The 25915-nt window shown below is 51.5% G+C and overlaps 1 protein-coding gene across 1 annotated transcript; it reads right to left on the bottom strand.

Moving 5' to 3' along the window:
• Positions 1-827: 827 nt before the first annotated feature.
• On the bottom strand, positions 828-25137 carry LOC116943162 (GTP-binding protein Di-Ras2-like). Its single transcript, XM_032955763.2, has 5 exons — positions 24990-25137; positions 8613-10456; positions 7320-7506; positions 6809-7011; positions 828-5139 (listed from the first exon to the last, which is right to left on the bottom strand). Exons 2-5 carry the CDS (start codon positions 8748-8750, stop codon positions 5071-5073), a joined length of 597 nt encoding a protein of 198 aa, XP_032811654.1. The 5' UTR covers positions 8751-10456; positions 24990-25137; the 3' UTR covers positions 828-5070.
• Between the last annotated feature and the right edge of the window lie 778 nt (positions 25138-25915).

The raw sequence follows: 25915 nt of genomic DNA, 5'->3' as shown, positions 1-25915 counted from the left end.
TATGATGGGTCTCTGTGTGAGACTATGATGGGTCTCTTTGTGAGTCTATGATGGGTCTCTGTGTGAGACTATGATGGGTCTCTGTGTGAGACTATGATGGGTCTCTGTGTGAGACTATGATGGGTCTCTGTGTGAGACTATGATGGGTCTCTGTGTGGGACTATGATGGGTCTATGTGTGAGACTATGATGGGTCTCTGTGTGAGACTATGATGGGTCTCTGTGTGAGTCTATGATGGGTCTCTGTGTGAGACTATGATGGGCCTCTGTGTGAGACTATGATGGGTCTCTGTGTGAGTCTATGATGGGTCTCTGTGTGAGACTATGATGGGTCGCTGTGTGAGACTATGATGGGTCTCTGTGTGAGACTATGGTGGGTCTCTGTGTGAGACTATGGTGGGTCTCTGTGTGAGTCTATGATGGGTATCTGTGTGAGACTATGATGGGTCTCTGTGTGAGACTATGATGGGTCTCTGTGTGAGACTATGATGGGTCTCTGTGTGAGACTATGATGGGTCTCTGTGTGAGACTATGATGGGTCTCTGTGTGAGACTATGGTGGGTCTCTGTGTGAGACTATGGTGGGTCTCTGTGTGAGACTATGGTGGGTCTCTGTGTGAAACTATGGTGGCTCTCTGTGTGAGTCTATGGTGGGTCTCTGTGTGAGACTATGATGGGTCTCTGTGTGAGACTATGATGGGTCTCTGTGTGAGACTATGATGGGTCTCTGTGTGAGTCTATGGGTCTCTGTGGGAGACCATGATGGGTCTCTGTGTGAGACTATGATGGGTCTCTGTGTGAGCCTATGATGGGTCTCTGTGTGAGACTATGGGTCTCTGTGTGAGTCTATGATGGGTCTCTGTGTGAGACTATGATGGGTCTCTGTGTGAGACTATGATGGGTCTCTGTATGAGACTATGATGGGTCTCTGTGTGAAACTATGGTGGCTCTCTGTGTGAGTCTATGGTGGGTCTCTGTGTGAGACTATGATGGGTCTCTGTGTGAGACTATGATGGGTCTCTGTGTGAGACTATGATGGGTCTCTGTGTGAGTCTATGGGTCTCTGTGGGAGACCATGATGGGTCTCTGTGTGAGACTATGATGGGTCTCTGTGTGAGACTATGATCGGTCTCTGTGTGAGACTATGGGTCTCTGTGTGAGTCTATGATGGGTCTCTGTGTGAGACTATGATGGGTCTCTGTGTGAGACTATGATGGGTCTCTGTATGAGACTATGATGGGTCTCTGTGTGAGTCTATGATGGGTCTCTGTGTGAGACTATGATGGGTCTCTGTGTGAGACTATGGGTCCCTGTGTGAGTCTATGATGGGTCTCTGTGTGAGACTATGATGGGTCTCTGTGTGAGACTATGATGGGTCTCTGTGTGAGTCTATGATGGGTCTCTGTGTGAGACTATGATGGGTCTCTGTGTGAGACTGTGATGGGTCTCTGTGTGAGACTATGGGTCTCTGTGTGAGTCTATGATGGGTCTCTGTGTGAAACTATGATGGGTCTCTGTGTGAGACTATGATGGGTTTCTGTATGAGTCTATGGGTCTCTGTGTGAGGCTATGATGTTTCTCTCTGTGAGACTATGATGGGTCTCTGTGTGAGTCTATGATGGGTCTCTGTGTGAGACTATGATGGGTCTCTGTGTGAGACTATGGGTCTCTGTGTGAGTCTATGATGGGTCTCTGTGTGAGACTATGATGGGTCTCTCTGTGAGACTATGATGGGTCTCTGTATGAATCTATGGGTCTCTGTGTGAGTCAATGATGGGTCTCTCTGTGAGACTATGATGGGTCTCTGTGTGAGTCTATGATGGGTCTCTGTGTGAGACTATGATGGGTCTCTGTGTGAGACTATGATGGGTCTCTGTGTGAGACTATGATTGGTCTCTGTGTGAGACTATGATGGGTTTCTGTATGAGTCTATGGGTCTCTGTGTGAGGCTATGATGTTTCTCTCTGGGAGACTATGATGGGTCTCTGTGTGAGTCTATGATGGGTCTCTGTGTGAGACTATGATGGGTCTCTGTGTGAGACTATGGGTCTCTGTGTGAGTCTATGATGGGTCTCTGTGTGAGACTATGATGGGTCTCTGTGTGAGACTATGATGGGTCTCTGTGTGAGACTATGGTGGGTCTCTGTGTGAGACTATGATGGGTCTCTGTGTGAGTCTATGATGGGTCTCTGTGTGAGACTATGATGGGTCTCTGGGTGAGACTATGATGGGTCTCTGTGTGAGACTATGGTGGGTCTCTGTGTGAGACTATGGTGGGTCTCTGTGTGAGACTATGGTGGGTCTCTGTGTGAGTCTATGGTGGGTCTCTGTGTGAGTCTATGGGTCTCTGTGGGAGACTATGATGGGTCTCTGTGTCAGACTATGATGGGTCTCTGTGTGAGTCTATGGGTCTCTGTGGGAGTCTATGATGGGTCTCCGTGTGAGACTATGATGGCTCTCTGTGTGAGACTATGATGGGTCTCTGTGTGAGACTATGATGGGTCTCTGTGTGAGACTATGATGGGTCTCTGTGTGAGACTATGATGAGTCTCTGTGTGAGTCTATGATGGGTCTCTGTGTGAGACTATGATGGGTCTCCGTGTGAGACTATGATGAGTCTCTGTGTGAGTCTATGATGGGTCTCTGTGTGAGACTATGATGGGTCTCCGTGTGAGACTATGATGGGTCTCTGTGTCAGACTATGATGGGTCTCTGGGTGAGACTATGATGGGTCTCTGTGTGAGACTATGGTGGGTCTCTGTGTGAGACTATGGTGGGTCTCTGTGTGAGACTATGGTGGGTCTCTGTGTGAGTCTATGGTGGGTCTCTGTGTGAGTCTATGGGTCTCTGTGGGAGACTATGATGGGTCTCTGTGTCAGACTATGATGGGTCTCTGTGTGAGTCTATGGGTCTCTGTGGGAGTCTATGATGGGTCTCCGTGTGAGACTATGATGGCTCTCTGTGTGAGACTATGATGGGTCTCTGTGTGAGACTATGATGGGTCTCTGTGTGAGACTATGATGGGTCTCTGTGTGAGACTATGATGAGTCTCTGTGTGAGTCTATGATGGGTCTCTGTGTGAGACTATGATGGGTCTCCGTGTGAGACTATGATGGGTCTCTGTGTCAGACTATGATGGGTCTCTGTGTGAGACTATGATGGGTCTCTGTGTTAGACTATGATGGGTATCTGTGTGAGACTATGATGGGTCTCTGTGTGAGACTATGATGGGTCTCTGTATGAGACTATGATGGGTCTCTGTGTGAGACTATGATGGCTCTCTGTGTGAGACTATGATGGGCCTCTGTGTGAGACTATGGGTCCCTGTGTGAGTCTATGATGCGTCTCTGTGTGAGCCTATGATGGGTCTCTGTGTGAGACTATGATGGGTCTCTGTGTGAGACTATGGGTCCCTGTGTGAGTCTATGATGGGGCTCTGTGTGAGACTATGATGGGTCTCTGTGTGAGTCTATAATGGGTCTCTGTGTGAGACTATGATGGGTCTCTGTGTGAGACTATGATGGGTCTCTGTTTGAGACTATGATGGGTCTCTGTGTGAGACTTTGATGGGTCTCTGTGTGAGTCTATGATGGGTCTCTGTGTGAGTCTATGATAGGTCTCTGTGTGAGACTATGATGGGTCTCTGCGTGAGACTATGATGGGTCTCTGTGTGAGACTATGATGGGTCTCTGTGTGAGTCTATGATGGGTCTCTGTGTGAGACTATGATGGGTCTCTGTGTGAGTCTATGATGGGTCTCTGTGTGCGACTATGATGGGTCTCTGTGTGAGACTATGATGGGTCTCCGTGTGAGACTATGATGGGTCTCTGTGTGAGACTATGATGGGTCTCTGTGTGAGACTATGATGGGTCTCTGTGTGAGACTATGATGGGTCTCTGTGTGAGTCTATGATGGGTCTCTGTGTGAGACTATGATGGGTCTCTGTGTGAGACTATGATGGGTCTCTGTGTGAGACTATGATGGGTCTCTGTGTGAGACTATGATGGGTCTCTGTGTGAGACTATGATGGGTCGCTGTGTGAGTCTATGGTGGGTCTCTGTGTGAGTCTATGATGGGTCGCTGTGTGAGTCTATGCACATGTGCATGTTCAACTTCTTTCGCACCACCGTACGTATCCAACCGTGCTAATCTGGAGTGCGCTGGCAATTTCCCGTGCCGATGCCGAGTTGCCAAAACCGCCGCGCCACGCAGTGTAAGTGGGGTTCACCGCCACACTGGGGTCAGTCGATTGACAGCCCTTGTGCGTTGGCGTAGTGTGGGTACTGTCACCTCTCCAAAGGACGTACGGCTGGGAGCGAGGGGGGGGGTGGCCTGGGCTCTCCAGAGCTCCTGCTAGCAGAGTCAGCAGTGTGGACCGAGCGTGCTGGGCCATCGCAGGGCCGCACCTTGCTAACCTTTTCCCGCGGCTGAAAATTATAATTACAGGGGCTCCTCTACTCACGAACGAGTTGGGTTCCAGCGGCGTCCGTTCGTAAGTTGATTTGCTCGCACGTCCAAACTTTACTCCCGTCGATTCCGAACGTGGCTGTAACGGCGTGTACAGTTTAAAATGGGGAATGGCTTTAAACGTCGTGTAATCTCCTGTAGACGCCATCGGTTTCTCGCGTTTTCGTAGATGCAGATGCCACCACCACCATCTATCGCGCGGCGGTTGAACTCACGACCCTCGGTCCGAACAGCTGCAACTGGACACACGGACCAGGTTCGTTCCTGCCTCTGAAAGTTCGTAAGTCGAGTGTGTTCGTAAGTAGGGGAGTCCCCGTAAGGTGCTGTTAAATGGCTTCAATCGCTTACTGGCATCGTGGGGACTGTGCAACCCCACGTGATGTTATAACCCCCTGCCCCCCCCCCGTCCCCCCATCATTTCTGATTGGCTGCTTCCTGCGACAAACTATCCCCCACACCCCCCCCCCCCCATTGCCTCTAACCCCGCCCACCGAGCCCTCTCCTCCACCACATGACCTCCACCGCATGACCTCCACCTCATAACCTCCACCGCGTGACCTCCATCGCATGACCTCCACCACATGACCTCCATCGCATGACCTCCATCACATGACCACGCACTTGCCCTTGAAGTGCTTCCGGGAAGATTGCTTTCCACCTTTTTTCCCATCCACCTGCACGCGCACACACACACACACAAAGACAACGATCCCCTGTATAGCCTTGACAGACTGTCGGGGGCAAGTGCCGTTTTTAGATCATTTTGCCGCTGTAAATGTCCACGTGACGATGGGCCAACTTTGCGTGTGCTGCCATTCGTCGCCTGGACGCTTCTGAGAAATAAACTAATAGCTCAGTGGCCTTCACCTGGTAGGACAACATTTTAGTTTGTTTTATTTGTATACATATAAGTGATTTCTTTACCTTACTTTGCACTCCTATCGTGTTTTGTGTTGTTTGTTGTTGTAATCCCATGCCCCTAGGAGCCGTCCATAAATGACGTCACGCGATTTCGGACGATTTTTGACCCCCCCCCACCCCATCGTCACACGACGTCACAAAAAGTCAGACCCCCCCTCAAATATGACGTCACAAAGCTCTGCCCCCCCCTCCCCCCAAAAAATAAAACATGCTTCAAATCGCTTTAAACTATTGTCATTGTAGTGCGTATTTAATGTGGCGCTGCACTCTGATGTTGTAGGAGAAAACATTTATTAAAAAGTATATTTAATTAAGTAGAACGTGTTGTCTGTATTTATTTAAAGTTGCGCATTTTGATGTGACGTCACATTTCTCAAACCCCCCTCCCCCTCCCTCGTCACACATCGTCACAAATGTCTGACCCCCCCCCCCCCCCCAGGTGCGTGCCGTCATTTATGGATGGCCCCCTACTGGACATCTGTTAATAAGAGCTTTATAGCTCATCAAATTCTTCCAGTATAAATACAGATTCTGATTCTGTTAGCGAGTAGCAGCGCCTATGAATGCCGGCACGGCACACGAGGGTGGTAAGTGGCCAGCACCACGCCCGGCAACCTTTGTCTCTCCAAGTGGCGATGTTCACTACACACCGCACCAGGTACTCATTTGAGGCTGAGTCGACCTAGAGGGGAGGCCCAAGACCGGCTCAGATAACCGTCACCGGTTGTTGGTCGTGAGCGTGAATCGAACTCGGGTCGCCGGGTTCGTAGCGCAGCGAGCTAACCTCTGCGCCACCGCTCCCCATTGCACACACATACACAAAGATAAAGATCCCCCATATAGCTGTACACGCTGCTAGGCCTGTTGGGGCAAGTGCCGTTTGCGAGCAGCACCTGCGAACGGCAGCACGGCACACGAGGGCTGCCAGCACCGGTGCCCGGCCGCCTTTGTCTCCCCACAACGCTGATGTTTTTACCCACGCGACCGCGTGCTCATTTGAGGCCGAGTTGATCTAGGAAAGGCTCAGGACCCGGCACAAACATCCGCCACCGTCGGCCCTTCCCCGTTCCGATGACGTGCGTGCGTCATTGGCCGTCCTCCCGCCGTTGGAACGTAACCGGAAGAAAACCTGAAATAAAATAAACTCTTCCTCGGTACTGAGGCTCGCACAAGGCCGCGCGGGAGGGACGCGCAGCACAGTGTTGGCCACCGGGCTACCGTAGAGGGATCGGCGGGTCGCGTCGGTACGGTTCTCGGGTAACGACGCCTTTGAAACAAAATTAAACGTTGCCGCGCCCCTCCGAATCAAGAAACAAAAGAGATTTGGCGGTGGGGGGGGGGTGGCTAGGGGGGGGGCATCTCGAGAATGGGGGGGGGGTGTTCACGATCAGTTCGGCGGCGTCTACGAGAACGGCGCCATACCTGCAGGCTCATGTGCCGCCTCTTCTCCAGGTTGAGCAGCTCCTGGAAGGCCTCGGTGACGTTGTAGTCCATCTTGGCCGACGTCTCGGTGAAGGCGCAGCGCCAAGCCTTGGCCTGCGCCTCGCCCTCGCCGGCGGCCACCTCGCGCGCCGTCTCGTCGCACTTGTTGGCCACGAGCATCATGGGCACGGCGGAGATGTCGCCTGCGGGACGACGGGGGACGACGCCGGGAGGGGCGGGGTGGTGGAGAGGCCGGGGGCGTGGGACGTGGGGCACGGGAGTTGGAGGTGAGACGTGAGACGTGGGAGTATGTGCGAGTGCAGCAGCAGCAGGAGGAGGCGAGCGGTAGGGATTTCAGGCACTGCTTCTCGACGACGACAATGACGACAATGAAAATGATGATGACGACGACGATAACGACGACGACGACGACAACGACGACGACTCCGCCGCCGACGTAATATCCGCGCGTCGCCGGTCGCGCATCGCGAGACCGGCGGCGCGCCCGCACCTTTGATCTGCACGATGACGTCGTAGATGGGCCGCAGCTCCTCGAGGCTCTGGCGGCTCGTCACCGAGTAGACGAGGAGGAAGGCGTGGCCGCGCGAGATCGCCAGCCGCTGCATGGCGGGGAACTGGTGCGAGCCCGTGGTGTCGGTGATCTGCAGCGTGCACACACTCTTGTCGCAGCTGATCACCTGCGCGATACGCAGAGATACAGAGCGAGAGATACATGGGAGAGATGAACGCAGATATACACAGAGATGTACACATATATACAGAGATATACGGACATACACGCATAGCTACTGGCTAGTTTGGATGGTCTCGCAAAATAGGCGGTTAATATATTGGCGGTCATTATTCACACGGAGCATTTACTTCCCCGAGCCATGTTGTGGCCGGTGGCAGGGCGGGCCGGGGTTGGCTACTGGGTTTTTAAACAAAATTCAACAAGTGTGGGGTGCACAGGCAGTCGCCAAACAAAAACGGTTTGAGAACCACTTCATGATCTCGCCCCCACCGTGCCTTGCAAACTCGTGCGTCCTTCTCTACGTGTCGCCTTCTCGCCCCTTTCTACGTTCACACTCTTTGCTGTCTCTCTCTCTGTCTCTCTGTTCCTCCTTGTCCTCGTGCTCAAGCCACACTTCCGCTCTCTCTATCTTCTCGGCCACCCCCTTCACTGTAACAAACTCCCCCCTCCACATTAAGCGGTCACCCTTCGCTCACTAAGTTTCCGCTCCTCACTCAAAACTCACTTCTCGTTACCCCAAGCTCACCTCACGGCCCCCCCCCCCCCCAATAACCTCAACCTCAAAACCACCACCGTTACTGTTCCATCTTCATATTCTCACTAGATGCATGCCACTCATTCCCCATTAATTTCAATCCATCCATCATCGTTTACTTGATAAATTTTGCTTTCACAAAATTCACAGATTCTACCCCACTGCTTCCTCTCATCCATTTCATTCGCCCCCCCCATCTCCACCATTACATTAATATGTGCCTGTTGGTGGTTCTTTGAAAATCGCCTTGGTTAAGGCGCTGCACAAATTCCGCGAAGATAAGATAATCCGATGACACGCATCCATCTCCAAGGGCCACACCGGGGGGGGGGGCCTTCGTTTTTATCTTCGTGTGCCCATCGCGTGCGGAGGAAAACAGCTGGGACAGTGGCTGTGTGCGGTCGGGCACTGGGACCCTTGGTGCACGGAGAGAACTGAGGCCCCCTCCCCCCCCCTTCGGCGGACGCACCGGCACCCGCACGGCATGATCCTTGCGTGATCTAGGCGGACCCCACCTGGCGGTAGGTGTCCTCGATGGTGGGCACGTAGGCCTCGCGGAACGTGCCCCTGACGAAGCGCAGCACCAGCGAGCTCTTGCCCACGCCGCCCGCGCCGAACACCACCACGCGATAGTCGTTGCTTTGCTCCGGCATCGCCGGGCCGGGGGCCAGGCCGCGCAGCGACCCTTCCTCCTTGCCCCCCTCCTCCTCCTCCTCCTCCTCTTGCTTCCTCCTCCTCCTCTTCCTCCTCTCCTCTTGTTCTCCTTCCTCCCCTCCTCTTGCTTCCTCCTCTTTCTCCCTCTCCCCGCTCAACCGATCCTCCGCACCCACGCCCGCTGCGGGGATGAGCGGGACGAAGCCTGGACAGAGCCTCAGCGGTGCCAGGAGGTCTCCAAAGCCGGGGGGGGGGGGGGGGGGAGGGGATCCGGTGGCCTGAAGGATGTTTCGTGGACAAGGGAACGAGATGCTGCTATAGGAGGGGGCCCCCCAAAGTCTTAAAAACTACAGCATGAGGGGTGGGGGGGGATGATATAGACACCCTGCAAGCGTGGGGCTGAGTTACAAGAGGCCGATTGGGTTCGGAGGCATAGGTAGAGGCCTGAGGTTGTTGTGCAAGGCCCAATGGGCGAATGCGGCTTTGGAGCCCCCAAAGGTTATTTGAGGGATTGGTGGGGGGGGGGGGAGGTGCGTGCCTAGAAAACTGGGATCCTGAAAGACCAGATGCTGGAGGTCGAGAGGCTGTTATGGCCCGGGGCGAGTTGAGGCCCTGAGAGTCTGGTGAGAGGGGCTAAAAGACCGGTCGGTTCGCCAGAGTTCACGACGTCGTTGTCGTCTGGAGGCTTATGAGATACTTGTGAGGGGCCTGCTGAGGTCCCGTGGCATGAAGGAGCCACGCCGCGTTTTTTTTTGTTTAGCGACAGATGGCGGCGATGGTGGTGGCGGTGGTGGTGTCCCGACAATCGGGATATCTCAGTGCCGAGGAGCTGCAGGCCGTTGACGACTTTGCTGGGCCCAAGGCCTCAGGGGCCTGCCTGCGTCGATTGTGCCAGTGGCGGTTGGGAGGGGGGGGGGGGCGGGGTAGTCACCGACTTGTCGCGCTTACGCTTAGCACAGTGGGACACTTATGTAACTATGGAGGGCGTCGCTCCCTCTAATGATATTATCTCTGATGTTACTTGCGATATTCTCTGTGATATATTTCGGGTGGGAATGCTGATCTTCAAATAGGCGTCGAATGCGGGGCCCGTTTAAGCGTGGGGTCTTTTTGATTCGCCGATGGATTTCGGGGACGCCCGCGGTGAAGTTTCAGATGTTCCGAAATCGACGTTCGGGGGAAGCCCGCGTGCATGCGCGCGGCGTTTGGATATATCCACCCAAGCAAATAATATCAACGCGTCGGGGATGAAGGACGGTCCGCCGGTCGGGATCGATGGATTTTTTTCGAGGTCGATTATTGAGGTACGCCGTTCAGAGGAGGCGGGGATGTGGGAATCGGCGTGCGCAGCTTTTCGTGCCGGGAGGAACAGAATGACCGCGCAAGGACGGGCGAGCGAATGGCCGTGACGACGCTTAGCTTAGCGGGCTGGCTGCCTGACGTCTTGTCGCAGCAGCGGTCTCCCTGCTGGGCGGGGGGGGGGGGGGCAGGGGGGGCTCTGTGGCTGGACCCGATGAGCGGCTGAAACAAATCAGTGGCCCGGACAATGCCTCCCGGGGAGGCCGTCTTCTGCTGGTGGTCTGGCCCCCTGATCTTGGGTAAATAGCCAGTCTCACTTTGTGTCTCTCATCCGGAGTGGTTGCAGGAGTGTCCAGGCGGGTAGTTTTGTTGTTGTTGTTGTTTACGCGGAGAGTTCAGCAGTCACCTGGGGTGGAGGTGGGGTGAGAGGAGGGAGGGGATGGTGGGAGGGGAAGAAAACAAAAAGACAAAAAAAAGCGTGCGTTGAGTCACAATTGTAGGCCAAGCTTTGGTGACGCGTAAAGCTTCAAAGTGATGACGATGCCAATTCCGCAATGCACTGCTACCACCGCACGGGATTTGCGGTCCTCGACTCTCGTAGAGAAACAGAGAAGGGGAGAGCATGAGGAGGAGTCACGAGGAGGAGGAGGAACCACAGACAAGCCAGGGAAGGAAGCCACCGCAGCAAGCCGGCAATACCAACAGATGTGCCATTTGAAAACTAAAACTATTTTTTTCATTAGACCCACGACATCCTGCACACCAGGCGAGGGCGTTAACATCTCCAAGCCACCCCGATGATAATGACAGAGAGACACGAAGACTCCAAATATACAGCAGGTGTCAAGGGTCAGGATCGAACCCACGACCTTCTGTACACCAGGCGAGGGAGTTAACATCTTCTGGCCACCGTGGCCACACTGCAGGTTGACTCCCCTGTCATTACCTCGCGTGGCCACTAGTGCGATCGCACTGCAGGCTGACTCCCCTGTCATTACCTCCCGTGGCCACTAGTGCGTTCGCACTGCAGGTTGACTCCCCTGTCATTACCTCCCGTGGCCACTAGTGCGTTCGCACTGCAGGCTGACTCCCTTGTCATTACCTCCCGTGGCCACTAGTGCGATCGCACTGCAGGCTGACTCCCTTGTCAATACCTCCCGTGGCCACTAGTGCGTTCGCACTGCAGGCTGACTCCCCTGTCGTTACCTCCCGTGGCCACTAGTCCACTCACACCAGAGGTTGACTCTACTGCCGGCGTAAGGCAGCGAGTGAGAGAGAAGTTTTGCGCGCAAAAATGCTGCCGTCGCGAGAGGCCGACGACGTTTGGCGCCGACGGTCTCCCCGCCGACCCGTCAAGGGTCAGAGCATTTGTTAATTTATTGCTGGGGGAGGAAATCCGATGAGTCACGGAGCTCTTTGTTTTTTTCGGTCACGAAAAAGTCCAGTTGGGGCGACGTGACAACAACAAGCAAATCAACAACGCAAAAAACACGACAGTGCAAAGTACAGTAAAGGTAAACAAGTCACCCAAAAAGCGTACAAATATAACTAAACCATCCCCCATGCTACCAGGCAAAGCCCCCACTGAGGAATTAACTTACTTTGCAGAAGCGACCTGGCAGCCACAGATGAGAGCAGCTCAACAGAGTGGCTAATCACGTGCGTGATGAATGAATGAATGAATCGTGCCCAGAATATAATCATCACGATCATCTTCAACATCGCCCTCACGACAAGTGCAGTGGTAAAATCACCATCGCCACGACCGTGGCCATCCACATCGCCCACCGCCTGTATCGCCCACTCTGAATCACAACCATTATCATCATCATCATCATCGCCCTCATTACAACTGTCATGGTGAAATCACCATCACTAGGACCATGATAAACCACACCGCCCACCGTCTGTATCGCCCAATCAGAACCACAACCATCATCATCATCATCGCCCTCATTACAACTGTCATGGTGAAATCACCATCACTAGGACCATGATAAACCACACCGCCCACCGCCTGTATCGCCCACTGTGAACCACAGCAATCATCATCATCATTGCCCTCATTACAACTGTCATGGTGAAATCACCATCACTAGGACCATGATAAACCACACCGCCCACCGCCTGTATCGCCCAATCAGAACCACAACAATTATCATCATCATCATGATCGCCCTCATTACAACTGTCATGGTGAAATCACCATCACTAGGACCATGATAAACCACACCACCCACCGCCTGTATCGCCCAATCAGAACCACAACTATCGCCAACACCGGCGTCATTGAGACACCGTGATCACTGCCGGATGCGGCGATTCGGTGCCACGAGAACCAGCCCACGTGTATCGACGCAGGCATTGATTTGTGCGAACCGTAAATCTACACACAAACAACACGCAGATAAAACACTCAGATAAACACATACACAGATAAACACCCAGAGATAAACACGTAGATAAACACACAAACACAGATAAACGCATAAACACGCACAGAGATAAACACAGAGATAAACACACAGATGCATACAGACACAGATAAACACACAGATAAACACACACAGAGATAAACACGTAGATAAACACACAGAGATAAACACACAGATACACACACAGATAAACACACAGATACATAGACACACAGATACATAGACACGCAGATAAACACACGGAGATAAACACACAGATACATAGACACACAGACACACACACAGAGATAAACACACACAAACACAGAGATAAACACGTAGATAAACACACAAACACAGATAAACACATAAACACACGCAGAGATACACACAGAGATAAACACACACAGATAAACACACAGAGATACACACAGAGATAAACACACACAAACACACAAGAGATAAACACGTAGATAAACACAGAGATAAACACACAGATAAACACCAGAGCTAAACACACAAACACAGGCGTACAATACTAAGACAGATAAACAAACACACATCGCTCACACAGACCATGACAAAGGCCGACACGGTACACGAGGGCGCGGGTGGCCAGCACCACGCCCGGCTGCCTTTGTCTCCCCAGTGGCGATGTTTACCAGCACACCAGGTACTCATTTGAGGCTGAGTCGACCTAGGGGGAGGCGCAGGACCGTTTCAGATATTTCCTCACTGGTAACACACGCAACAATACCCCGGTGACGTCACCACGGCGCCTGTGCCAGGCTAGGTGCACTTTGAGGCCACGTGAAGTGTCGAAGGCTCGCTGCTGACCCGAGGTCACGGGGCAGACCCAGCAGGTGCCATGGGTTGGCTAACCGAAATGACTGGAAGATGCACCACCAGCTATACCCCCTACTTTGCCAACTTTCTGTATTTTATCAGCCCGGCGATCCGCTCGTTGTTGTGAGCGTCGCTCCTCTGCCCTCGTTGTTGTTGGAGGGCGACTGCCTCCAATTGCCCAGTAGCAGCATCGTCCTTCACGAGCCTCCTCCACAGAGGCCGATCTTGACACCGCTGGTACCGGTCATCGGCAAGTCCATTCAGCTTCACGTCCTCCCGAACCGCATCAGTCCATCTATCCATGTCGTGCCCGTTCAGCCCCCTCTATGCAGCCAAACAGAAGCTGCTTGGGCATGCGGTGGCTGGGCATGCGGTGCCTGGGCATGCGGTGCCTGGGCATGCGGTGCCTGGGCATGCGGTGGCTGGGCATGCGGTGGCTGGGCATGCGGGCTACCTGAACCAGCCAACGCAGCCTTGCCTGCCGGAGGCGCTCACCGATGGGAATGTGTCCAGATCTTTCAAGGATTTGTGAACTCCTCACACAAACCGGCCTGCAGGTTAAACCCAGGATGGATCGGAGGCGTGCGCCAGCCCGAATGTTTCTAACCGGCGCAGATGTTCCACCAGAGTGTGTGTGGGGGGGGGGGGGGTCCACGTTTCACAAGCGTAGAGAAGGGAGGGGGGATGACCGTGGCCGAGAGGACACCGAAGCTTCGTGCGGAGCGACAGACCTGGGGTAGCGTCGAACACGCGCGCACACCGCAGAGATGCACGCACGCACGCACAAATGTTGTGTTTGTGAAAACGCAGGACACTTGAAATCTGCATCACGCGAAAAGCCCCATTGAGGTGAAGTGGTCTGTTAGCGCCTAAGGTGCGGCGTCACGACCACCATCACCATGAATTAGCGCCGGAGCCTCATCCTCACCTCTACCACTGGGAACGGGAGGCACATCACCATCATCATCGTCATCACCACGCCCATCATCATCAGTGTCACTACTCTACAGTGTGAAGCATCACCATCATCAGTGTCACTACACTACAGTGATTAACATCATCATCATCAGTGTCACTGCACTACAGTGTGAAGCATCACCATCATCAGTGTCACTGCTAGCACCATCATCATCATCAGTGTCACTGCTCTACAGTGATAATCATCGTCATCATCATCAGTGCCACTACACTACAGTGATTAACATCATCATCAGTGTCACTGCACTAGTGATTATCATCATCAGTGTCACTACACTACAGTGATTAACATCATCATCACCATCTGTGTCACTACACTACAGTGATTATCATCATCATCAGTGTCACTACACTACAGTGATTAAAATCATCATCAGTGTCACTACACTACAGTGATTAACATTATCAGTGTAACTGCTCTACAGTGATTAACATCATCATCATCAGTGTCACTGCACTACAGTGATTAACATCATCATCATCAGTGTCACTGCACTACAGTGATTATCATCATCATCATCAGTGTCACTGCACTATAGTGATTAACATCATCATCATCAGTGTCACTACACTACAGTGATTAACATCATCATCATCAGTGTCACTGCTCTACAATGATAAGCATCATCATCATCACCATCATCGTCGCCGTCACAGTAACAACATCACCACCATCACCCCAACCCCACCACCACCCCCACCACCACCCCCACCATCACGATGACATCACCACCATCACCGTGACTCACTCGTGTATGACCGTCAGAGTCACTAACGTCATCGTATTTTCCTCGTACCGATTCACGCTTGTTCTAGCTTTTGTCATTTCGTTGAGCCGGGGGGGGGGGGGGGGTCACTCGTGAAAATGAGATGTGCCCCGGTCAAACAAAATACCATATGCTGGAAAATTCATCACCATCATCACCACCATCATCATCGTCATTCTAAGACCACCACCGCCGCCAGCAGCAGCAGAATCATCATCACTGTCGCTATGAAGTAGTCATCGTCAGAATCACCAACATCCTCATTATATAACTATCATCACCAATATCACTGCCCACCGATGTACATTAATCCGTAGCATCATCATCATCACCATCGTCATTATAACATCACCACCATTGTTATCATCACGGTCACGATTAAATAATCATCGTCATGATCACCAACATCATCATTATTATATAACCATCATCCCCACCACCATCATCACCCTCACTATGACTACCCACTGATGTACATTCATCCGAATCATCATCATCGTCATACTAACACCACTTACCACCACCAGCAGTATTATCATCACCACTGTCACTTGTATAATCATTGTCATAATCACCAACATCATAATTATATAACTATCACCACTTCCACCACCATCATCACCACCACCATCATCACCGCAACCCACTGCCGTGCATGCATCAGTATCATCATCATCAGTATCATCATTATCCTTATTTTAGCATCATCACCATCATTCAACATACCCACCAACCCAACTCCCGTCTCCCTCACAGTACAGTAATTACCGCCACCATCATCACCACCACCATCACCACCTTCATCAACACCATCACCACCATCATCACCACCACCACCATCACCACCTTAATCAACACCATCATCTACACCACCACCATCATCATCACCATCGTCACCACCATCATCTACACCATCACCACCATCACCATCTTCATCAACACCATCATCACCACCATCAACACCATCATCACCACCATTAACACCATCATCACCACCATCATCACCACCACCATCACCACCTTTATCAACACCATCATCACCACCATCAACACCATCATCACCACCATCACCACCATTAACACCATCATCATCACCACCATCATCACCACCATCAACACCATCATCTACACAACCACCACCATCATCACCTTCATCAACACCATCATCACCACCATCATCACCACCATCAACACCATCATCACTGCCATCAACACCATCATCACCACCTTCATCAACCCCACTATTACCAACTTCATTAACATCATTACGACCATCTACAGCATCATCACCACCATCACCACCTTCATCAACACCATCACCATCATCAACACCACCATCACCACCTTCATGAACACCATCATCACCACCATCGACACCTTCATCAACATCATCATCATCATCAACACCATCATCACCTTAATCAACACCATCATCATCATCAACACCATCATCATCAATACCATCATCATCACTACCGTCATCAACACCATCATCACCACCACCATCACCACCTTCATCAACACCACCATCAACACCCTCATCAACACCATCATCATCATCACCATCACTACCTTCATCAACACCACCATCAACACGATCATTACCACCATCACCACCTTCATCACCTTCATCACCATAACCTCAACAACACCATCATCACCACCATCACCACCTTCATCAACACCACCATTAACACCATCACCTTCATCATCAACACCACCATCATCCACATCAGCACCACCACCATCATCATCACCATCACCACCTTCATCAACACCACCATCACCACCTTCATCAACACCATCATCATCATCACCACCATCAACACCATCATCAACACCATCATCATCATCATCACCACCTTCATCAACACCACCATCACCACCTTCATCAACACCATCATCATCATCACCACCATCAACACCATCATCAACACCATCATCATCACCACCTTCATCAACACCACCATCACCACCTTCATCAACACCATCATCATCATCATCACCACCATCAACACCATCATCAACACCATCATCATCACCATCACCACCTTCATCAACACCACCATCACCACCTTCATCAACACCATCATCATCATCACCACCATCAACACCATCATCAACACCATCATCATCACCATCACCACCTTCATCAACACCACCATCACCACCTTCATCAACACCATTATCATCATCAGCACCATCAACGCCACGGCAGTGTGCACGGATATAACAGCGCTGCACTGTCCTCAAATCAATCAATTAACCAATGGAACTATTAATTGATGGATCGATTACATTTTGATCGGTCGCATCCGCACGTCGCTGCGTTCGCTGAACGCGTTGAGCGAAGGCGAAAGTCCACACGAGAGTTCACGTGAGAGTTCACGTGAGAGTTCACGTGAGAGTTCACGAGAGTTCACACGAGAGTTCACGAGAATTCACACGAGAGTTCACGAGAATTCACACGAGCGTTCACACGAGAGAGTCCACGTGAGAGTCCATGCGAGAGTTCACGCGAGAGTCACGCGAGAGTTCACGCGAGAGTTCACACGAGAGAGTCCACGTGAGAGTCCACGCGAGAGTTCACGCGAGAGTTCACTAGAGAGTTCACGTGAGAGTTCACGAGAGAGTTCACGTGAGAGTCCACACGAGAGTTCACGAGAGTTCACGTGAGAGTTCACGCGAGAGTTCACGAGAGAGTTCACGTGAGAGTTCACGTGAGAGTTCACGTGAGAGTTCACGCGAGAGTCCACGCGAGAGTTCACGTGAGAGTTCACACGAGAGTTCATGTGAGACCACGTGAGAGTCCACGCGAGAGTCCACGAGAGAGTTCACGAGAGAGTTCACGTGAGAGTTCACGCGAGAGTTCACGTGAGAGTTCACGAGAGAGTTCACGTGAGAGTTCACGTGAGAGTTCACACGAGAGAGTTCACGCGAGAGTTCACGTGAGAGTTCACGAGAGTTCACGTGAGAGTTCACGTGAGAGTTCACACGAGAGTTCACGTGAGAGTCCACGAGAGTCCACACGAGAGTTTACGTGAGAGTTCACACGAGAGTTCACGTGAGAGTTCACGTGAGACCACGTGAGAGTCCACGCGAGAGTCCACGAGAGAGTTCACGAGAGAGTTCACGTGAGAGTTCACGCGAGAGTTCACGTGAGAGTTCACGTGAGAGTTCACGAGAGAGTTCACGTGAGAGTTCACACGAGAGAGTTCACGCGAGAGTTCACGTGAGAGTTCACGAGAGTTCACGTGAGAGTTCACGTGAGAGTTCACACGAGAGTTCACGTTAGAGTCCACGAGAGTCCACACGAGAGTTCATGTGACAGTTCACACGACAGTTCACGTGAGAGTTCACGTGAGAGTTCACGCGAGAGTTCACGAGAGTTCACGTGAGAGTCCACACGCTAATGTGGCCGATTCGAACCTCGCGTGGTTTGAATGATATTAATTAACTAACGGGTGAATATGAAGGCGTGAAGGATGAATGAATGAAGGATCAATGTGGTCGCGCGAATTGTCGCGTCGAAGGCCTCGGCGATCGGACCCCATTTCATTCACGGGCGAATGAAATTAACGAATGCATATACGGGGGGGGGGAGGGGGAGGTTGGTATGCTTGGGGTTGCGTGGGAATGAATTACTCGCTAGATGAATGACCTCACGAAATGAATTAAATGACCCGGACGGATGCGTTGGAGGTACGAGCGATCGGAACGAATCATGGGCCAGCGAATGAGCAGATGGATGCCCGGTTAGCAACGATGGAATCGTTCGTATTCAGCGAACGAATGCGTCGTTACATCACAACGCGTGCACGTACGAATGCGCGGTGCGCCTATGAATGAATAAACGGCGGCATTGAGGGTACGGGTGAATGAAGTGTTGAATGGGCAGGCTGGTGAATGAAGAAGTGATGGCAGCGTGCGCGCGCGCGCGCGCGTGCACGTGCGCGCCTTGTGGGGGAGCGGTGGCGTAGTGGTTAGCACGCTGCGTTGCGCAAACCCAAACCCGACCTCACGAGTTCGATTCCCGCTCACGGCCAACGCCCGTGGCGATTATCCGAACCGGTCATGGGGCCTCCCCTAGGTCGACTCAGCCTCAAATGAGTACCCGCTGTGGTGTGTAAACATCGCCACTCGGGGAGACAAAGGCGGCCCGGCGTGGTTGCTGGCCACCCGCCCCCCCCCCTCTCGTGTGCCACAGTGCCCGGCCTTCATAGGTGCTGCTCGCTAACAGCACTTGCCCCAACAGTCCGTTGAGGCTATACAGGGGGCCCTTTGTCTGTTGTGTGTACGAGTGACTCGTTGGCCGCTTGCATCAATTAATTAATTAATTCGTGGACGCGTGGGATGGATGGATACGTGGATTGACAGCTGGATGGCGATATTATTTAGATCATTCCGCTGCTATTAATGTCCGCGTGATGAACCAATTCGTCGAGCTGTCATTTGTGGTGCGACCAGGTCGCTTCTGGTAAGATTAAAAAAAAATAGTTTATTTTATTTTATTTGTATATTTAAGTGAACTGTTTACATTTTCCTATACTTTGCACTCCCCTATCGTGCTTTGTGTACTGTGTTTGTTGTTGTGACGTTCCCACCACCGTGATCCGAACCGGGCATGTGCGGGGGGGAAAAGAGCTTTATAGTTCATCGGATTCCTCCAGTATAAATAAATATTCTGATATCCGAGTAGGTGAGCCCAGGATGCACTTCGTGGGCGGACGGACGGAGGCGCACGTGGCCGATGGACGCGTGAAGGGGTTGAACTTTTAGGAATAGGTTTAACCCTTTTAACTGGCACAAAAACTGACACCTTTATTCAGTTAAAAGGGTAAAACCTATTCCTATATCTTGTTACTGGCAAAGGAGGTCTCATAATGTAAATGCTCACCCCGAGCCCTCAATACTCTGATAGTGCGCTGTTTTTGAGTTGTACGCCTTTTGGCGTCTTCTGGTCCAACACCAGTGGAGACTAAGGGCTCTAAGAAAAGCCGTCTCGGGTGTGGACCAATCAAATTCAAGGACAGTGCCAATATCATTATCGGAATAGTCTTTTTTGTTTGCATTTTGACTGCTTGTGTTGTGGTTATTGCAAACATGATGCCATGAATTAAGGTGTCAGTTTTTGTACCAGTTAAAAGGGTCAAAACCTATTCCTATATCTTGTTACTGGCAAAGGAGGTCTCATAAGGGGTTGAACTTTGTTCGCACCGCACATCGCCAACCCTGAGAGTGTGCGAGCGTGCGAGCGAGCGCGCGCGTGGGATGGACAGCGATTTGCTAGCCGGCTTTGCCCGACGCACGGCGCGAGGATGAAAAATACTCGACGCACGTTCCACTCTCCAGCTGGTTGGCTGCATGCGTGTGTAGTTGTCAGCGATGCGGAGACGAGGCATGTATATACTGGGGGCTGAACGATTAGTCGATTTCAAATCGGTTTCACATCGCAATTTGAAAAAAAATGCTGCGATTTTTTGCGATTTGAAAAGTCACTATTACTTTCTTATTGGGTTTTTATTATATTTTTTTATTGTAACTTTATTTATTTAACTTAACAATTGTTATTCTTTGGGTCTTTCGGTAAGTCACGTAGATAGGTTCTTTGAATTCCAGCAGTCAAGAAAGCTTTAAGTCAAGACTGAACAATTGTTCTACGTTTGATTGTTCTTTTTCAATAAAACAAAAGTAATGAATACATGTTGGAAGCAATTCATATCTATTAAGTTCTCATCCTTGCATTATAATACATAGAGCAGTTCATATTTTGATGGTATCATCATGGGAATGCTCCATCACGTGTTTTACATCTATTACACAGTGAAATAATGAACTGAAGCTTGACTTGAAAAAATGTAATCGCAAATCAAAAATCGCAATATCTGTCAGAAAAAAAAATCGCAATTAGATAACCCCCCCCCCCCAAAAAAAAATCGTGCTGCCCTAATATTGTATACGGATAGATCCACGCCGCCTCGATTCGAAACCCAGGTGGGTCCTCAACGATCCCATCTCAGTGCCCCGACACGGGATGAGTTCCACTGCCGCGTGGATGATGGTTGAAGGAGAGAGAGAGAGTCTCTCTCTCCGTGTGTGTGTGTGTGTGGTCAGGTTGCGCGCGTGAGTGTGCGTGGACGTGACGGGCAGAGCGGTAGCGCACAGCGCGACGAACCCCAGCTGCCCGGGTTCGATTCCCTCCCCCCTGCTCACGGCCAACGCCAAGCGGGCATTATCCGAAGCGGTTCTGGGCCTCCCCTAGGTCGACTCAGCCTCAAAGTGAGCACCTGGGTGGGTGCGGGTGTGTAAACTCACTTTGAGGCCGAGTCTACCTAGGGGAGGCCCAGAACCGGTTCCGATAATGCCCATTATAGGAAGACAAAGGATACGGTCCTCGTGTGCGTTAACAGCACTTGCCCCAACAGTCTGTTGAAGGCTATACGAGGGAAGGGGGGGTGAACCTTTGTCTTTGTCATGCGTGGAGCGTCTCAAAGTGTGTCCTGCTATATCCCGGCACACCGCATCGAGTATACCCCCTCTCGCTCTGACCGTGTCTACGAGTTACCGAATCGACGCAAACAAAACGATCGAAGGTTTTGTCCCCCCCCCCCTCCCCCCCCCTTTTTTTCCGGCAACAAAACAGTCGTGTTAAGTTGTTTATAAATCGCCAAAATGAAACCTTTCACGTGGAATCATGTCTGCGTCACCCACATATACTTGCGGTCAGAATGCAAACACAAAAACGTGCTCTGATAACGCAACAAGAGTTCAAATATGAACTCGCATGTCCATCGCTGCACGAATGCGTTCATTCAGAGACGTGCCTGTATCTCTGCACGTATGTGTGGATGAACGCAAGCATGTCTACATGCACAAGCCGTAGTGTGTGTGTGTGTGTCTGTGTGTGTGTGTCTGTGTGTGTGTGTCTGTGTGTGTGTGTTTGTCGGTTGCGTAACGCTGTGTGGAAGCTACCTGGTCTGTCGCTCCGCACTAAGCTTCAGGTCTTCTCGGCCACGGTCATTCCCTCCCTTCTCTACGCTTGCGAAACGTGGACCCCCTTAATGGAACATCTTCGCCGGTTGGAAACATTTAGGCTGGCCTGCCTACGATCCATCCTGGGTTTAACCAGGCTGGATTGTGTGAGGAGCTCCCAAATCCTTGAAAGATCTGGGCAAGGTCCCATCGGTGAGCTCCTCCGGCAGGCAAGGCTGCGTTGACTGGGTCATGTAGCCCGCATGCCCAGCCACCGCATGCAGTAACAGCTTTTGTTCGGCCGGATCGACGGGGCTAAACGGGCGCGGCACGGGCTAGAGAAGAGATGGAGTGATGTGGTACAGGAGGACGTGGAGCTGAGTGGACTTGCCGATGACTGGTACCAGCGGTGTCAAGATCGGCCTCTGTGGAGGAGGCTCGTGAAGGACGCTATTGGGCAGTTGGAGGCAGTCGCCCTCCAACAACAACGGAGGGCGGAGGACCGACGCTCACAACAGCTAGCGGAGCGCCGGGTGGCTAAAGCACAGCAGGTTGGCACAATAGGGGGGCACAGGTGGTGCACCAGCCAGTCATCTCAGTCAGGCGACCCGTGGCACCTGGGTCTGCCCCGTGACCTCCTGCCCGCGGGCGTTCAACACTTCACGTGGCCTCAAGGTGCACATGGCCTGGCACAAGCGTCGTGGTGACGTCACCGCCACTTAGTGGCGAATGGCGGTTGTTGTGTGTTTGTGTGTGTGTCTGTGTGTTTGTGTGTGTGTCTGTGTGTGTGTCTGCGCTTGGTTTGCTTGTGGGGAGCGGTAGTGTAGCGGTTAGTGCTACGCTGCGCTATGAACCCGGCGACACGGGTTCGATTCCCGCTCACGGCCAACACCCAGTGACGATTATCTGAAGCGGTCCTGGGCCTCCCCTAGGTCGACTCAGCCTCAAATGAGTACTTGGTGCGTTGTGCAAACATCGCCACTGGGGAGACAAAAGCGGCCGGGCGTGGTGCTGGCCACCCACCCCCTCGTGTACCGTTCCGGCCTTCATAGGTGGTGCTCGCTAACAGCACTTGCCCCAACAGTCTGTTAAGGCTATACGGGGGGTGGGGGGGTCTCTGTCTTTGTTATTAATCGAGCGGTGGTGCAACGGTTAGCGCGCAGCGCTACGACACCAGGTCACGGACCTCGAGTTCGGTTCCCTCGCTCACGGACACGACGATTATCTGAAGCGGTTCCGGGCCTCCCCCTAGATCGACTCGGCCTCAAATGCGTAGGGAGACAAAGGCGGCCGGGCGTGGTGCCGGCCACCCACCCATCCCCTCGCGTGTCACAGTACCGGCCTTCATAGGTGCTGCTCGCTAACAACACTTGCACCACCCCCCACCCCCCAACAGACTATTGTGAAAGGCTACACGGGCAATCTTTGTCTTAAAAAAATATGAATCGAGATGTGTAGGGATGCCTGCCTGCCTGTGAATTGATACGTGTGTGTACGTACATGCGTGTACGCGTGTGTGCTGCTCACAAACAGCACTTAGCCCACCTATTGTGTGAACGTACCTCGCTGTTCATGTGTTGTTCACACACACACAATCATCATCATCGTGTGTGTGTGAACAATAAATGGGGCGTGTGCTTGCGCGCGTGCGTCAATTGATTCGAACGAATGTATCGCATGCCATGTGTGTGTGTGCTTTATGCGTGAATTTGACGAACCGGTAACTGGGCCTCCCCTAGGTCGACTCGGCCATCAAACGAGTAGCCGGTTGCGGTGTGTAAACATCGCCAGTGTAGGGAGACAAAGGCGGCCGGGCGTGGTGTTTGGCCACCCCACACCGTCGGCCTTAACAGGCGCTGCTCGCAAAACAGCACTTGCCCCTATAGTCTGTGACAGGCTACACGGGGGATCTTTGTCTGTGTACGTGTGTGGGTGTGCGCGCGCGCGTGTATATATATTACAACAGATGCATTAATGGCTTCTTTACAGGACACATTCATCTGTATAACGTAATCCACACGTGCGTACGATGCATTGATAGACAGACCGTATTATCGTCATCGTCATCATTAATTATTGTTGTGCGGAAACTGTTACAACGTATGGCTGAATGAATGAATGACGGTCGTGTACACACGCCCGCAAGTATGGACATCGCATTCGTATCTCTGAATAAATCATCTGTGTATATGTGGTGTGCTGTGTTATTGTATTCTATGGGCGGGGAGCGGTAGTGTAGCGGTTAGCGCTGGCTGCGTTACGAACCCCGGCGAGCCGAGTTCGATTCCCGCTCACGGCCACCAACACCGGACCTGGGACCTCCCCCTAGGTCGACTCAGCCTAAAAATGAGCACACGGTAGCGGTGCGTAAACGTCGCTACTGGGGGAGACAAAGGCGGCCGGGCGTGGTTGTTGTTTGTTCCACTCAACTCGCTCTCGTGTGCTGCTGTGACGTCCTTCGCAGCTGCTGCTCGCTAACAGCCACTTGCCCCTACGGTCTGTTAGAGGCTACACGGGGGACCTTTGTCTTTGTAGCAGTGTGTATTGTGTTCTATGGGCGCGCGTGATGTAAAATGTGCACGTATGGACGTGCATAACGCAAGCACGCACGGAGACATCCAACACTCATCTTTAGGTCCACTCAGCCTCAAATTATTAAGTGTGGGGGGGGGGGGCTGTAAAAATCATTGCCACTGGGGAGACAAAGGCGGCCGGGCGTGGTGCTAGCTACCCCCTCCTCCCACCTCCCCACCTTCCGCCGAGTGCCGCTCGCTGATAGCACTTGCCCCTATAGTCTGTGACAGGCTACACGGGAGACATTTGTCTTTGTGTGTGTGTGTAAGTGTATATATTGTATTCTATGGGCGCGTGCGATGTAAGATGTGCACGCATGGGATATGCAATCACGCAACAATCATACAAACAAAACACAGAGGGGATCTCGCGTAGGGGTAAGCTTTACCTTCATTGGTTCTCCACACCGGTCGACTCTTGCCTTGTTCATTGCATCTCTTCGCTCGCTCTCTCTCTCTCTCTGTGTGTCTCTGTGTCTCTTTTCTCTGTGTGGGTGATGCACGCGACTCGATTCCCTCGTGAATCGAGCAAGGGGGAATCGCCGCTGCGTTTCACGTGTTGTTCGATGAATAGAAAGCGGCGCGATTCGAGGGTACGTCGCGAAATCGATGATGAATCGATTCCGAATTGACTGCTACTGCTACTAACACGTACCAGGCACGCGTTTATTACGTCTATGAGATATTGCTTGCGGCGTTGTTAATTTGCACTCGTAAAAATGTGTTGCTTATGCGTTGCTGTTGTGTAAATGTTCACGTCTTATATAATGTCTTTATGAAAACTAAAAATATTTTTGTTCCGTTATATTGATCCAAAAATGCATATTCATGGTTTGCGAAATAAAAAAAGTTCGTATTATTTTTTATGTTAAATAGAAAATTAAGGATTTTTTTTGCTACAATAAAATTATAGATATTACAATTTTTTTTTATGAATTTAGGCATTTGCATCTATTGTTAAAAAATTGTTCAGTTTATAAATTCAGAAATTTGTTTTTTTTTTGTCACGTTTAAAATAAGAAAACATATTTAGTACATCGGCCAATGTACCCAAGTATCTTCTTGGGCATATCCTAGTTTCTGTTATTTATAATGTATTCTTGTGCGGTGTTTATATATTTTTTTAAAGCTTATAATTGGGTTTCGATTCCATGTATTCGAATCTGTTATCGATTCTAATGACATCGATTCCGCTGACACCCAGCAACCAACACCATCACCACTGCATCATCATCACCATCATTATCACCATCATTATCACCGACCATCACAATCATTACCACCACCATCATGATCATCATTGCCACCACTATCA

Source organism: Petromyzon marinus, chromosome 1 (assembly GCF_048934315.1).
Source record: "Petromyzon marinus isolate PM22_M1 ecotype Great Lakes invasive population chromosome 1, UKy_Petmar_22M1.pri1.0, whole genome shotgun sequence".
Lineage (NCBI taxonomy): Eukaryota > Metazoa > Chordata > Hyperoartia > Petromyzontiformes > Petromyzontidae > Petromyzon > Petromyzon marinus.
The sequence above is the reverse complement of the archived record's forward strand: the minus strand, read 5'-3'. Positions and strand labels throughout refer to the sequence as shown.

What these genes read in the sequence shown, in the direction of transcription:
- LOC116943162 (XM_032955763.2), bottom strand. Translation starts at nt 8,750, where the DNA reads ATGCCGGAGCAAAGCAACGACTATCGCGTGGTGGTGTTCGGCGCGGGC. An exon ending in CGTCATCGTGCAGATCAAAG is followed by an intron (nt 7,012 to 7,319) that starts GTGCGGGCGCGC and finishes GTCGTCCCGCAG; the next exon opens with GCGACATCTCCGCCGTGCCC. An exon ending in GGCGGCACATGAGCCTGCAG is followed by an intron (nt 5,140 to 6,808) that starts GTATGGCGCCGT and finishes GTGCGCGTGCAG; the next exon opens with GTGGATGGGAAAAAAGGTGG.